We start from the raw sequence: 16,289 nt of genomic DNA, 5'->3' as shown, positions 1-16,289 counted from the left end.
CAGGGCCAGGCCCCCCACAGCCCCAGCTGAGGTCACCGAGTGAGCAACTAAGGGCCCGAGGACGACCTGTTGAGACCCCCTGAAGTGCAGATGAGGAAACTGAGGCCCAGCCCAAGCTCTGCTTGATGGGGTCTCTGTCGGGATCCAGCCCAACCCGGCTAGGCTGGGACCCTCGCCTACACAGAGCAGACCTTGCGTCCAAAGCCAGCTGGCCTTCAGCTGACCAACTGGCTAGACATAGGGGCCTGGAAGGAAAGGCCACGACTGCCAAGACATGTTTAACTTTTCTGCACAATATAACCTCTCGTAAACAACCTATCTGGAGCTGGGGTGTGCTGTCATTTGAATTGAGTCTGTGTACATGTATGCACAGACACAACACACATAATCATTCTTTTCACTCCAAGCTGATTCAAGCAAGCTGATTCAACCCAGTCACCCTAGAAATCCACAACAACAGCTAAGATGTTCTCACTGTCCTTATTCACAGATGTAGAGCAGGCAACACATCACGAAAGAGCAAGGGACAGCCTGGGGTCACCAAGGACCTGGCAATGAGCACCTTACAGCCTCTTTAAAGAAAAGGTGTCCTTGCCCACATTTATCTGAAGGGCTGGTTTTCCTAATGAAAAAGAAAGTAAGTGAAAGAAATAAAAAGAAGACAGCCCTGGAACCTAAAATGCATATTACTAGGTGACAGAAGCCAATCTGAAAACGCTACATACTGTATGATTCCAACTGTGTGACCTTTCAGAAAAACTACTGGAGTTCAGGACTGGCCAGGGGTTAAGGCAGGAGGGGTGAATAAGTGGAGTACAAAGGATTTTTAGAGCAGTGAAACTACTCTGTTCAATATTATAAAGGTGGATATCTGCTATGATACATTTGTCCAAACCCATAGAATGTACACACCAAGAGTGAACCCTAATGTAACCTGTGGACTCTGGGTGATTACGATGTGTCAGTGCAGGTTCATCAGTTGTAACAAATACACCACTCTGGTGAGGGATGACGATAATGGGGGAGGCAGGGAGCAGGGGCAGGGGAGTATAAGAGAAATCTCTGTACCCTCCCCTCAATTGTGCTGTGAACATAAAACTACCCTAAAAAAAATAAAATCTGTTTTTTTTAAAAGACAATCCTGACATCTGAAATGGGGTCCCTGTTATCATGGCAACCCCAGGAAGTGGTATTTCTAAAGCACACACTCTATTCCTTTCCCATCCATTTAAAAAGAAAGGAGAAGACTGAGGTGAAGGTGAGGGAAATCCAGAATTAGACCACGTCCCATTACAGAATCCAACATCCTGCATTTGTTTAAAAAATATTCTGGACAATTCCATTCAAGAGCCAGGGATCCCTCAGCAAAGCCAGCCCAGGTCGTCAGCCTAGACCCAGTGTGCTGAGATGCAGGGGGACCCCCTCCTCAAGTCACGCAGCAGCAGTGTTCCATCCCCCAGCCCTACAACCCTGGAGAATAAGCAGCACCCAAGGAACCCAGAGAAGTGACCCACCTAGGACTTCACCACCTGAAACGAGAAAAAGTCTCCCCTTTTCAGACACCTGTCTACTCACCGCCTTCCCTTGAGGAGGAAAATCAAGAAACATGGAAACAAGCAGAGCCAGGGGTTCTCCACAGGCCTGTAAAGCACCATCAGCCACTCCTGCCTGGGAGAGCTTGCAGGAGGGGACCCCAGGCAGATCACCAAGGAGCAGGACACCGCCCCAGGTTCCCACACTGGGGCGGGGCTGGCCTCCTCCCTCCGGGCACGCTGTGCTGTGGGCAGTCAGTCCAGGATGAGGCTGGCAGGGACCCCACAAACTCGGGGCTGGTGGTCAGGAGTGGCCCTGCCTGCCGGTTCCAGCCCTCAAGGGGCCTCAGAGGCACCCACAGCAGCCTCTTTTCTTCTCCATCTTGCAGCTGCAGGGAGACGCTGAGCCCTGACAAAGCCAGCCTGCTCCTCCAGAGCCAGCAGGAGGGGTGAGGGGAGTGCAGCCCGCAGCCCGCAGCCTGGGATGCCGACTGTCACCATGGCAACAAGGAAGGGTGTGGGGGGACGACAGGCTAGTGGGACCTGTAGGGCCAGGGAGTCCCTACAGTCATGGGCTAAGGAGGGGGCCCCGGCAGGCTGGGAGGGGCCTTGTTTCTTGTTCTGAACACCTCTACCACCCACCCTCCCTCTTGCAGACTTTTTAGAAAGTTCTGAGGCAACAGGGCATTTAAAATGTTTCATCGCCACAATGAACCCCCTTTTGTAGTGTGTGGACACTTAATACATGCCTAGGTAAGCACACAGGGAATATGCATCTGCTTAAAGAGTTCTTTGGAGACTATGGGTGTGTGTGTGTGTGTGTGTGTGTGTGTGTGTCCCTCACACTCGGGCTTACCTCCACACTCACATTTTACCCTCACACTTGCCTGCATCCCTCAGTTTGGGGGACGCTAACTGAAACTTGGATCCTTAGGGTATGACAGCTCAACTGAGCCCTGTCTGTGAACGTGACACAGACTTACTTCTTTATTTCCTGTCGCAAACCTGTAAGGTGAGTACTGTTATCACGGAATTTTCTGCCAAGGAAGCCAAGGAGATAAGTGCCCCCCTGAGGTCATTCCCTCTGTTAGTGGCAAGCCTGGACTGAATGGCCACAACGCACACTGTTGTAAGTGCCGAAACCACGACCAGCGAGCACTGAGCAGACATAGGGCATGGGCGTGAAGCAGGCAGCCAGGCCCAGGCCAGCCATCGTTCCTGGCTTGGTACCCTGAAGCCCTGAGCAGCTATGCCTCAGCTTCCCACCAGGTCTGAGTGTCCTTCACCCCCCCATGCCCGCAATCTCACTAAACATCTTCGTAATTCAATGTCTGAAGGCCTTCAACTGCCCACTGAGGTCCCCTTGGCGAGGGACCTGAGAGGACACAGAGGGTCTGAAACCCCAAAGTCCTCACTTTTCACCCTGTGAATTTATCTATCCATATACACGTGCAGTAGCATTACAACACCTTGCAAAGGGAATGTGCTAATATGTTACTTACGAAATTATAAATAAGTGCAATGAAGAGAAAACCTTTTAAAGGAAAAAGATGCCCTGAGTGCAGATGAAACCAGGTTCAAGTCTCAGCTCGCCCCTTGTATGACCAGTGACCCCATCTTCTCATCTGTAAAGTGGAGATCTTGCTAGTGGGGGGCACTCCTGAGTTGCCGGAGGATTCCATGGGGTGCTGATGCATACACACTTCAGTGCAGGGCCCAGCTCACAGCAATTACCCAGTTAATGCCAGCATGCCAGTGTTTACACGTGTTTTTTTTTTTATTTTCCAACCAGAATCTACAACATCTTGTTTTAGAAAGTGGTACCCTCACCCCACAGTATATTGCAAACTTACCCCTATTCGTAAATACTCTCCTATAGCCATGTGATTCTTTCTGCCCCAGCCAGTGCTGCTTCCCCCGGGCTGAGTTGGTGGAGAGTGATGGAGAGCATCTCTCCTGCTGCTTCTCCACCCTCTGCCCCTTCAGCCCGACACAGGGTGGAAATGGGTGGAAACCAGCAATCAAGTGATTTCTCCTTCTCTGATGGGCACCTCTCTCTCCTCTAGCCCTGAACCACAGAACGCACCCAGCCTTAATTGCTTTCATAACACTATGAGCAATGACCCATTTTACATGCTCACATGGATGGAGAAATTATTCTGAAGCCAGGATAACACTTGCTGTCCAGACTAAGTAGACCTAAAACCCTCTGGATCTCATGGTTCATCACATGCCCACAGTCTAAGTCTGTCAGGTTGGGCCTCCCTGCAGTCCCACTTTTCTGGTGTGTCCTCAGTTCTCGTGTTGGAAAAGGACAGGCAGCATGGCAGGCTTTCTTCGCTCCAATTCCATTATGCCTATGACCCAGAATGCCAGCCTCCTGGGGCCACTGTCACTGTCAGTGAGGGACATGCACACACACGTGTGCTCACATGTGAGTGACATGTATGCAGTGTCAGGGACAGGAGGTAACACTGCTCTTCTTGTCTCATCCCCTGGAGACAACTCCAAATGTCCCAATGTGGCCTTTACTGTGCCCGGAATATCCACAAATAAAAACACAGGCTTGTGAGCTAGGAAAAATGCCATTGTCTCACTAAATGCTCATTTGCTCCTGAAGTGCTGATGCACAATTGTGTAGCCATTAAAATAATTAGGAGGGTTGTGTAGCAATACGGGAAAAAAGGCAGTGGTAGAAACTGAATTACCACTTTGTAAAACCAACTTTTGCAAATGAGGAGGGGACGAAGCAACAGTGGATTGTACAAAAATGTTCTTTTTTCTCATGCTGTTGTGATGAAAACTATGTAATAAACAAAAACCAGGAAAGAAGGGAATTTCCTGTTTCCTGAGCAGGAATTATGTTTGACATGCTTTCCACAGGTGGCTTCATTTAATCATCCAAATCCAGGTCTTTTCACCCAAAGCTAGCACTCAGATGTCTCTCAGAGAAAGGCTTCTTCGCAATCTAAAATATCGAAGGGGGCCAGCCCTGCAACATTTCTGGGGTTCAACCCCAAGTCTTTCCCTGGGAAGAACCACTCACCCCACCAAGAAAGGCTGACCTCGTGCAAGCCTGTCCCGGTGTCATCTGATAACTCAGTCCCAACGGGCCTGGACACATGGTTGCCTTTTTAATTTTATTTATTTATTTTTTTTGCGACACGCAGGCCTCTCACTGTTGTGGCCTCTCCCGTTGTGGAGCACAGGCTCTGGACACGCAGGCTCAGCAGTCATGGCTCACGGGTCCAGCCGCTCCGCGGCACGTGGGATCCTCCCAGACCGGGGCACGAACCCACGTCCCCTGCATCGTCAGGCGGACTCTCAACCACTGCGCCACCAGGGAAGCCCAAGGTTGACTTGTTTGTTAAAAAAAACTTCAGCAAAAAAAAGGTGTCTTTATGTGAGGTTTGAGCAGTGTGATTTTCCTGTGGCATGTAGAAAAAATGGCAGAAATACCATAGTTCCAAGCATTTATCTGCTGGGTTTAAAAATATCCAAGCAGCTGTCCCATCAATGGAATGTTTCTCCTTTGCTAACCAGGAGAATAAAGGGCAGAAATGCTTTGTCCCCAGAAAGTATTTTCCCTTGACATGCTTTCTTTTCTTTGCAGCATTTGCCTGTAAGCTTTTGACATTTCATAGAAGCACAAATCAAAGCTTCCTATCACTCAGCAGACTCAGTCTCCTACCCACTCCTGCCAGTCCCCACCCCATGGGTCTGATCCTGGAGGAGAAAGAACAGGTGGTGGCATCAGTGCATTCCAAACTCCTGTGCTAGTGGGATGAGCTAGCACAACGCACACCTTCAGCATGGGGTGTGTGTCAGACTTGCCGGGCCAACAGCCCAGAAATCAGCCTCCCTTGGACATGCTGAATCAACCACCCAGACACACAGGAACTCTGCATAAACTATTACTGTATATCAAATATAAATGAAATAAGAACTGTTTGCTAAATATTTACATTCTGAATACGTAACGAATCCGTCGTTTTGAACACTTGGTGCGTGTCAGGCCCTCACATGAGGATATCATCATTTGCCCCCAGAGAGGTGGGCATCATTAATTCCATTCATAGATGAAGATGTGGCAAAGCATGTAGAATGCCTCAGGAAGAGCAGTTCTGGGTGAGATAGAGGTAAGTGCCTCCTGACTCAACAGTTCAGCCCTCCTTCCTGAGTTCCTGATCTCACCAACCTCGGCAGGGGCACGAAGGCTGGCCCACCTGGGTCCTATCCTGACAGCAGGTGAGCGGGAGCCATATGCACACCCCCACACATGCACACATGCACACACATGCACACACATGCACATGTGTGCTGCCACTCCATGTGCCACAGCACCCTCCTCAATCTATCGGTTCCACCACAACAAACCCAGAATTCTCTGAAGGATGGTAACTAAGAAAATAGGAGACAAACTGCGCCAGGCCTGTTTTAGGCTCGGAAGGAAGTGGTGAGCGAAACTGACACAGAAAACCTAGAAGCAGCAGGACAGACACATCCTGTGCCATCTGATCCTAACAGCCCTGATGTAAAGCCAGTCTCCCAGCACGGCTGCCGGAGGCCAGCGCCTGGCTCCCCTCCTGCCCTGGGCCACATAACTTAAGGCTGGCCAGTCCCCGGTGGGCAGGACCTGGTGAGTCCCTCTCTCCCAGGGAGGCCCAGGCCCAGCTGCTCAACCCATCAGCCTGGGGACACCAGGGTTTCTAAGAAGCCCTTCCCCAGGTGACTTCAGGAGTGCCCCCACACCTGGTAGCATGGACCCCCTCCCCTTGATGCCCTTCCAATCCATCTGGTGACAGTGGTCCCTGGAGCATGGTGCCGAGGCCTGAGGATGGATGGATAGATGGAGGTGGCCACCACAGCCCAGATGAGGGAAGCCTGTTATGTTTGCTAAGGCCTCATCCATAACATGGGAAAGACAGACACTCTGCGTTGCTCCAGACAGGGCCTCAGTGGGAACAACATGCACAACTTCACAGGAATTTTGAAGTTCAGATCTGTGCTTCACTGTCCCAGGCCCTCCTGCTCCCTTCCCAGCTCTGGCCTCAGCTCCAAGCTCTTGGGTTTTGCATCCCAGATCTCTGATCCTCTCATTACTGTCTGTGCCGCCGAAACACACAGAGCACACAGAGTTTGCTCCGGGCTGGTGGTCCTCTGCCACCACCGCTGACATGTTTTCACCACGAACTTAAACGATGGCAAGTGCAACTTCAGCCACTGAAGTTTAATGCTCCAAGAATATGGTGTTTAAAACCCGGACCAACTCTTCCTTGGAAAAAACAGCATATTCCAAATCTCAATTTTGGATACTTCCTTCACTTAGCCAAGAAGAGCACCAGTGGACAAAGAAGCCCATTTAGACCCTGCTCTGATGTCCACAAGCTTCAGATTCCATCTGTACCTGCAGGGGGGCTGGGGGCTTGAACCTGAGGGCAGCCAATCCCACCTGGCTTCCAGCTGCCAGCCTTCCACCCTGCAGCCCAGTGCAGCTCAGCCCAGTGCAGACCACCTGAGCTCAAACAAACAAACAAGATGGGGCTTGTCAATAGAATTCAGGACCTGACCTGGAGGAGCTCCTACTTGCCAAAGCTGGAATAATTCGAGCAACAAAATTAATGACGGTGTCAGATTTAAACCCCCAGAATAAAATAAATATCCATGAATCTGTACTGATGTTAAAAACTGATGAAGTCAATAAACAAATGCAGGAGAAGAGGCAGATCTTCCTTCTAGAATTTCAAGCCACAAATGGAGATGGAAAGAGGGACATGAGAATCCCCATCAGGCAAACGCTAGGAACAAATGCTGTGGACAACCTGTCCCAGTGGAGGCAAAAGGCAAATGGGGAAAATGTGAAGAGAAACAGGATTTGCACCGTCACCCCCAATATACTCATCAACTACGAAGGCAAGGGAGGAACATTACAGCAGAGAAATTTAACCAATTTAACCAAGTGACCAAGCTAAGGTAACCAGGGATATGCTGAGTCACAGATGCCCTAATAGGATGCACTAAGGGACCTTCAAGATGGCAGAGGAGTAAGACATGGACATCACCTTCCCTCCTGGGGCCACTCTGGTTTCCACCCATCCAGAACTCCCTACGCTATCACCTCTTTTATTCCCAGCACTCATCACCATCTGATCTAATCTTGTTTATTTGCTTCCTTTACAACCTATACCCAGCCATGTGGGCAGCTGAGCTGGATCCTCCACAGGGCCCCCGTCACACCCAATTGTCCTTGTCACTGTCTGCTTCCACTGACCTTAATCTTACCCAAACCAACCAGCTCTTCCCTGCCACTGAGCAGGGAGATCCTTCTGACCGCTCGTCTCCCCTAGCCATTGCTCCCATCCAGGGCCTTGTTTCATTTCCGCACAAGCTCTTCAAAGCCAGCCTTATCTTGTCTACTTGTTTCCCACCTCTTCCAAAATGTAAGTTCTGTGGCATCCCAGGGCCTGAGCAGCAGGCTGAGAGTTCAATGATCAGGTATGGCCACTGCTGCTCCCCGCCAGCCTAGAAGACCTAGTGATTCTGATTGTGTCCAGCTGGACAGCCAGTGTGGACGTGTGACTGTTTCCTGAACTTAGAGGCCTTCCCAGCCCCAGAACCAGAGGTGATCCACCAGGGATGCTCTCCTCAGTGGTGGCAGGGTCATTGATGATGTGACCTCCCACATGTCCCCACCTGGGGACCCTCACAACATCCAGAGGCTGAATGGCTCTCAGACAAGTCACAGATTGTGCCAGGTCACTGAGTCCAAGATGGGTGGCCCACTGGGGTCCAAATCCAACCCCCTCCACCACCTCCCAGCCAGGTTCTAGGGTTCTTAGGTGGGGCCAGGGGTTTTGCTGACCTACTCTGACCCCTCTCCCTTCTCAGTTTCTCTGGGCCTCTCCCCGCCTCAACTTCACAGGGACTCAGCCCTCCTCCTCAGCCCTCTTGCTGTCGGGGGAGGGAGCAGGAGGTTGGAGGAGGGGAGGAGAGGGTGAGAAGGGCCTTGGGAGGAAACTCCTGCCAGACCCTCTCCCATTCCTCCCCCAGAGCCCCATCCCTTGCCTGGGCTGTCCTCTGCTGTCCCACCTTCTCTCATCTCCCCACCTCTGTGGACAGATCACATCAGCAGCCAGCACAGGGCATTATGGGACTAAAGGAGAGTGCTGAGCACAAGCCTGTCCTGAGAGGGACTCCTACTCTTGTCATCACCACCATTACCATCAACCATCAACCCTTACCTCCACCATCACCACCACCACCACCACCATCATCATCACCATCATCAATGCCAGGCCAGGGTGAGGGGTGTGACTTTGCTGAGCTCTCAGGAGAGGAGGGAGAGTGTGGGGAGAAAGGAGGTGCCCCCAGGAGGATGGTGCATGGGATGTGCAATGCAGGGAGGACTGAAATGTGCAGGCTGGGCCGAGAGCAGGCCATACACTTATCAGTGCCCCTGCCCTTGGCAGGATGGGGTTTCTTGTCACTTGGTGTTTTGCTTTCCAGAGCCCATACCCTAGCAGTGATGTGCCCTGCAAGCATGCAGGCAGATATATGTAAAACTAGCCACTGCACCAGTGAGCTCAGAGCTCCAGGCTGTACACACCACCAAAAACTCCACACAGCAAGAGTCTCTGCTTCTAGAATGATGTTCCAGGGTCAGCAGAGGCCATCATGACAATGTGCAGCTTCAAGGTCAGAGGTCATCACAGCACCCTGGAAGGGGGCTGGCAAAAGAGGTCAGGGAGGCTTTCAGAAATCATTACTCCCACACTCATCCCCCATCTCAGCCAGCCTGTGCCAGGAAATGGGGCCACAGAAGAATGAGGAACCAGACAGATGAGGTTCCCGTCCTCGAACATGGGGCTCATGTTCTTGCAAGGGAGACAGAATAAACAAATGAAACAGAATGGTTCTGGACACAGGTACTAGTCCCCTCCACCAGGAAGCCTACACAATCCACTGATCCAACCTTAGCCACTGGGAACAGACACCAAAAACAACGGGAACTACGAACCAGCAGCCCGTGAAAAGGAGACCCCGAACACAGTAAGTTAAGCAAAATGAGAAGACAGAAAAACACACAGCAGATGAAGGAGCAAGGTAAAAACCCACCAGGCCAAACAAATGAAGAGGAAATAGGCAGTCTACCTGAAAAAGAATTCAGAATAATGATAGTAAAGATGATCCAAAATATTGGAAATAGAATAGATAAAATGCAAGAAACATTTAACAAGGACCTAAAAGAACTAAAGAGGAAGCAAGCAAAGATGAACAACACAATAAATGAAATTAAAAATACTCTGGATGGGATCAATAGTAGAATAACTGAGGCAGAAGAACGGATAAGTGACCTGGAAGATAAAATAGTGGAAATAACTACTGCAGAGCAGAATAGACAAAAAAGAATGAAAAGAAATGAGGACAGTCTCAGAGACCTCTGGGACGACATTAAATGCACCAACATTCGAATTATAGGGGTCCCAGAAGAAGAAGAGAAAAAGAAAAGGACTGAGAAAATATTTGAAGAGATTATAGTTGAAAACTTCCCTAATATGGGAAAGGAAATAGTTAATCAAGTCCTGGAAGCACAGAGAGTCCCATACAGGATAAATCCAAGGAGAAACACGCCAAGACACATATTAATCAAACTGTCAAAAATTAAATACAAAGAAAACATATTAAAAGCAGCAAGGGAAAAACAACAAATAACACACAAGGGAATCCCAATAAGGTTAACAGCTGATCTTTCAGCAGAAACTCTGAAATCCAGAAGGGACTGGCAGGACATATTTAAAGTGATGAAGGAGAAAAGCAAACAACCAAGATTACTCTACCCAGCAAGGATCTCATTCAGATTTGATGGAGAAATTAAAACCTTTACAGATAAGCAAAAGCTGAGAGAGTTCAGCACCACCAAACCAGCTTTACAACAAATGCTAAAGGAACTTCTCTAGGCAAGAAACACAAGAGAAGAAAAGACCTACAATAACAAACCCAAAACAATTGAGAAAATTTTAATAGGAACATACATATCGATAATTACCTTAAATGTAAATGGATTAAATGCTCCCACCAAAAGACACAGGCTGGCTGAATGGATACAAAAACAAGACCCATATATATGCTCTCTACAAGAGACCCACTTCAGACCTAGGGACACATACAAACTGAAAGTGAGGGGATGGAAAAAGATATTCCATGCAAATGGAAACCAAAAGAAAGCTGGAGTAGCAATTCTCATATCAGACAAAATAGACTTTAAAATAAAGACTATTACAAGAGACAAAGAAGGACACTACATAATGATCAAGGGATCGATCCAAGAAGAAGATGTAACAATTGTAAATATTTATGCACCCAACATAGGAGCACCTCAATACATAAGGCAAATACTAACAGCCATAAAAGGGGAAATTGACAGTAACACATTCATAGCAGGGTACTTTAACACCCCACTTTCACCAATGGACAGGTCATCCAAAATGAAAATAAATAAGGAAACACAAGCTTTGAATGATACATTAAACAAGATGGACTTAATTGATATTTATAGGACATTCCATCCAAAAACAACAGAATACACACTTTTCACAAGTGCTCTTGGAACATTCTCCAGGATAGATCATATCTTGGGTCACAAATCAAGCCTTGGTGAATTTAAGAAAATTGGAATTGTATCTAGTATCATTTCCGACCACAACGCTATGAGACTAGACATCAATTACAGGAAGAGATCTGTAAAAAATACAAATACATGGAGGCTAAACAATACACTACTAAATAACCAAGAGATCAGTGAAGAAATCAAAGAGGAAATCAAAAAATACCTGGAAACAAATGACAATGGAGACACGATGACCCCAAACCTATGGGATGCAGCAAAAGCAGTTCTAAGAGGAAAGTTTATAGCAATACAATCCTACCTTAAGAAACAGGAAACATCTCGAATAAGCAACCTAACCTTGCACTTAAAGCAATTAGAGAAAGAAGAACAAAAACCCCCCAAAGTTAGCAGAAGGAAAGAAATCATAAAGATCAGATCAGAAATAAATGAAAAAGATATGAAGGAAACGATAGCAAAGATCAATAAAATTAAAAGGTGGTTCTTTGAGAAGGTAAGCAAAATTGATAAACCATTAGCCAGACTCATCAAGAAAAAAAGGGAGAAGACTCAAATCAATAGAATTAGAAATGAAAAAGGAGAAGTAACAACTGACACTGCAGAAATACAAACGGTCATGAGAGATTACTACAAGCAACTCTATGTCAATAAAATGGACAACCTGGAAGAAATGGACAAATTCTTAGAAATGCACAACCTGCCAAGAGTGAATCAGGAAGAAATAGAAAATATGAACAGACCAATCACAAGCACTGAAATTGAAACTGTGATTAAAAATCTTCCAACACACAAAAGCCCAGGACCGGATGGCTTCACAGGCAAATTCTATCAAACATTTAGAGAAGAGCTAACACCTATCCTTCTCAAACTCTTCCAAAATATAGCAGAGGGAGGAACACTCCCAAACTCATTCTACGAGGTCACCATCACCCTGATACCAAAACCAGACAAAGACGTCACAAAGAAAGAAAACTACAGGCCAATATCACTGATGAACATAGATGCAAAAATCCTCAACAAACTACTAGCAAACAGAATCCAACAGCACATTAAAAGGATCATACACCATGATCAAGTGGGGTTTATTCCAGGAATGCAAGGATTCTTCAATATATGCAAATAAATCAACATGATACAGCATATTAACCAATTGAAGGAGAAAAACCATATGATCATTCAATAGATGCAGAGAAAGCTTTTGACAAAATTCAACACCAATTTATGATAAAAACCATGCAGAAAGTAGGCATAGAGGGAACTTTCCTCAACATAATAAAGGCCATATGTGACAAACCCACAGCCAACATCATCCTCAATGGTGAAAAACTGAAACCATTTCCACTAAGATCAGGAACAAGACAAGGTTACCCACTCTTACCACTCTTATTCAACATAGTCTTGGAAATTTTAGCCACAGCAATCAGAGAAGAAAAGAAAATAAAAGGAATCCAAATCAGAAAAGAAGAAGTAAAGCTGTCACTGCTTGCAGATGACCTGATACTCTACATAGAGAATCCTAAAGATGCTACCAGAAAACTACTAGAACTAATCAATTAATTTGGAAAAGTAGCAGGATACAAAATTAATGCACAGAAATCTCTGGCATTCCTATACAATAAAGATGAAAAATCTGAAAGTGAAATTAAGAAAACACTCCCATTTACCATTGCAACAAAAAGAATAAAATATCTAGGAATAAACCAACCTAAGGAGGCAAAAGACCTGTATACAGAAAATTATAAGACACTGATGAAAGAAATTAAAGATGATACAAACAGATGGAGAGATATACCATGTTCCTGGATTGGAAGAATCAACAGTGTGAAAATGACTCTACTACCCAAAGCAATCTACAGATTCAATGCAATCCCTATCAAACTACCACTGGCATTTTTCAGAGAAAAAGAACAAAAAATTTCACAATTTGTATGGAAACACAAAAGACCCCAAATAGCCAAAGGAATCTTGAGAACGAAAAACGGAGCTGGAGGATTCAGGCTCCCTGACTTCAGCATACTACAAAGCTACAGTAATCAAGACAGTATGGTACTGGCACAAAAACAGAACTATAGATCAATGGAACAGGATAGAAAGCCCAGAGATAAACCCACGCACATATGGTCACCTTATCTTTGATAAAGGAGGCAGGAATGTACAGTGGAGAAAAGACAGCCTCTTCAATAAGTGGTGCTGGGAAAACTGGACTGGTACATGCAAAAGTATGAGATTAGAACACTCCCTAACACCATACACAAAAATAAGCTCAGAATGGATTAAAGACCTACATGTAAGGCCAGAAACTATCAAACTCTTAGAGGAAAACATAAGCAGAACACTCTATGACATAAATCACAACAAGATCCTTTTTGACCCACCTCCTAGAGAAATGGAAATAAAAACAAAAATAAACAAATGGGACCTAATGAAACTTAAAATCTTTTGCACAGCAAAGGAAACCATAAACAAGACCAAAAGGCAACCCTCAGAATGGGAGAAAATAGTTGCAAATGAAGCAACTGACAAAGGATTAATCTCCAAAATTTACAAGGAGCTCATGCAGCTCATTACCAAAAATCAAAAACTCAATCCAAAAATGGGCAGAAGACCTAAATAGACATTTCTCCAAAGAAGATATACAGATTGCCAACAAACACATGAAAGAATGCTCAACATCATTAATCACTAGAGAAATGCAAATCAAAACTACAGTGAGATATCATCTCACACAGGTCAGAATGGCCATCATCAAAAATCTAGAAACAATAAATGCTGGAGAGGGTGTGGAGAAAAGGGAACCCTCTTGCACTGCTGGTGGGAATGTGAATTGGTACAGCCACTATGGAGAACAGTATGGAGGTGCCTTAAAAAACTACAAATAGAACTACCATATGACCCAGCAATCCCACTACCGGGCATATACCCTGAGAAAACCATAATTCAAAACGAGTCATGTGCCAAAATGTTCATTGCAGCTCTATTTACAATAGCCAGGACATGGAAGCAACCTAAGTGTCCATCAACAGATGAATGGATAAAGAAGATGTGGCACATATATACAATGGAATATTACTCAGCCATAAAAAGAAACGAAATTGAGTTATTTGTAGTGAGATGATGGACCTGGAGTCTGTCATACAGAGTGAAGTAAGTCAGAAATAGAAAGACAAATACCATATGCTAACACATATATATGGAATCTAAGAAAAAAAATGTTATGCAGAACCTAGGGGTAAGACGGGAATAAAGACACAGACCTACTAGAGAATGGACTTGAGGATATGGGGAGGAGGAAGGGTAAGCTGTGACAAAGTGAGAGAGTGGCATGGACATATATACACTACTAAACGTAAAATAGATAGCTAGTGGGAAGCAGCCGCATAGCACAGGGATAGAAGCTCGGTGCTTTGTGACCACCTAGAGGGGTGGGATAGGGAGGGTGCGAGGGAGGGAGACGCAAGGGGGAAGAGATATGGGAACATATGTATATGTATAACTGATTCACTTTGTTATAAAGCAGAAACTAACACACCATTGTAAAACAATTATACTCCAAAAAAGATGTAAAAATTTAAAAATAAATAAAAATAAAATAAAATACACAGATGATTTGACCATGCCATCTGCATCCTCATCTCCTTCTCCAATGTCTTGGCTCACCCTTTTCCAGGAAATCAAATCATAGCCTTAGCCGGCCTCTATTTCTCTGGGCCTTTACATCTAAATAATACTCTTTTATGCTGTATCCTACATGTATTGCCAGAGCATCATTCTAAAACACAAGTCTGATTATGCTCCAAATTCTCTATTTCCTATGTAAAATTTAAATCTTAGCACAGTACTGAAGAACTTTACAACCCGACACTAGCTTTGTCCTATCCAGTACCTACTCTTATCATACAACCTACTCGATATTCCCCAAACATTTCATGCATGTTGCTATGGACTGGATTGTGCCCTCCCCCATATTCATATATTGAAACCCTAACCTCCAAAGTGATGTTTTTGGAGATGGGGCCTTTGGGAGATAATTAAATTTAGATGAGGTCATAAGTGTGACCCTTACAATGGGATTCGTGCTTTTACAAGAAGAGACACCAGAGCATTCTCTCTCTGTCTTCCATGTGAGGACACAGTGAAAAGACAGCCATCTATAAGCCAGGAACAAAGGCTTCACCAGAGAGTAACCATGCTAATACTTTGATCTTGGGCTTCTAGCCTTCACAACTGTGAAGAAATAAATTTCTGCTGTTTAAGTCACTTAGTCTATGGTATTTTTTAATGACAGCCTAACAATTCTCTACCAATTCCAATGTGTGTGTGTGGAGGGAGAAGAGTGGTTTCACCACCAACAACAAATCTTGGACACCAGCTGAAAGTCCTACAATTTAACCCAATTCTGACACTATTTACTTGGAGATAGCATCAGATTCCACAGGGTAAGAGCTCAGTCCCACATGACCGCCCTCTAGTTCAGGTGTCAATTGCAAGTCCGTGTTGTCACCTGTACTTCTAAACATCTGGCTACAGAATGGAGGTTCCCATGACTCCCTGCTAATATTTGATTAACTTGCTAGAGTGGCTCACAGAGCTCAAAAAAACTGCTTACTCACTGGATTACCAGTCTATTACAAAGGATATAAATCAACAGCCAAATGAAGAGATACATAATGTGAGGTCCTGAACAAGGAAGCTTCTGTCCCCGTGGAGTTTGGGATCCAGCATGGTGGTATGTGGAACCATTCTGGTTCTCCAACCCAGTTCTCCAAATCCCCTCCTTTTGGGTTTATATGGAGCCTTCATTATATAGGCATGATTGATTAAATTGTTGGCCATTGGTTTTTTCTTATAAATCACAATATTGCACAGCTGAAGCTGACCAAGAAACATGTTTATATCCCCAAGAAGGAGTGTTTGCTGTTCCTTCTGTTTATTACTGCCTGGAGGTCCCTACTCATTTTCAAGACCCAGGTCAAATGTTACCTCCACGATGTAGCTTTCCTGACTTTATTTTTCCTCCCGCACATACAGGACCTGCAACATAACTGTAGCCCAGTACAAATGAAAATTCATGACCTCTTATTCAGCAAGCAGCAAAAAAGTGCTGTGAAAGGTACCAATACAGAAAGTGCTTT

General features: G+C 45.6%; 1 protein-coding gene across 7 annotated transcripts in view; it reads right to left on the bottom strand.

Annotated features, from left to right (window-relative positions):
* The window catches only part of FGD3 (FYVE, RhoGEF and PH domain containing 3), a 65,497-nt gene extending 63,461 nt beyond the window's left edge, over positions 1-2,036 (bottom strand). For 2 of the 7 annotated variants that reach the window (XM_067041140.1, XM_067041141.1), the window contains exon 1: positions 1,576-2,036. In XM_067041140.1, coding sequence (XP_066897241.1) covers positions 1,576-1,608 — 33 coding nt within the window. In that variant the 5' untranslated portion in view covers positions 1,609-2,036. The remainder of the gene's footprint in view (positions 1-1,575) is intronic. The other 5 variants (XM_067041139.1, XM_067041136.1, XM_067041138.1 and 2 more) reach the window with 5 other exon arrangements.
* Between the last annotated feature and the right edge of the window lie 14,253 nt (positions 2,037-16,289).

Source organism: Kogia breviceps, chromosome 8 (assembly GCF_026419965.1).
Source record: "Kogia breviceps isolate mKogBre1 chromosome 8, mKogBre1 haplotype 1, whole genome shotgun sequence".
Lineage (NCBI taxonomy): Eukaryota > Metazoa > Chordata > Mammalia > Artiodactyla > Physeteridae > Kogia > Kogia breviceps.
The sequence above is the reverse complement of the archived record's forward strand: the minus strand, read 5'-3'. Positions and strand labels throughout refer to the sequence as shown.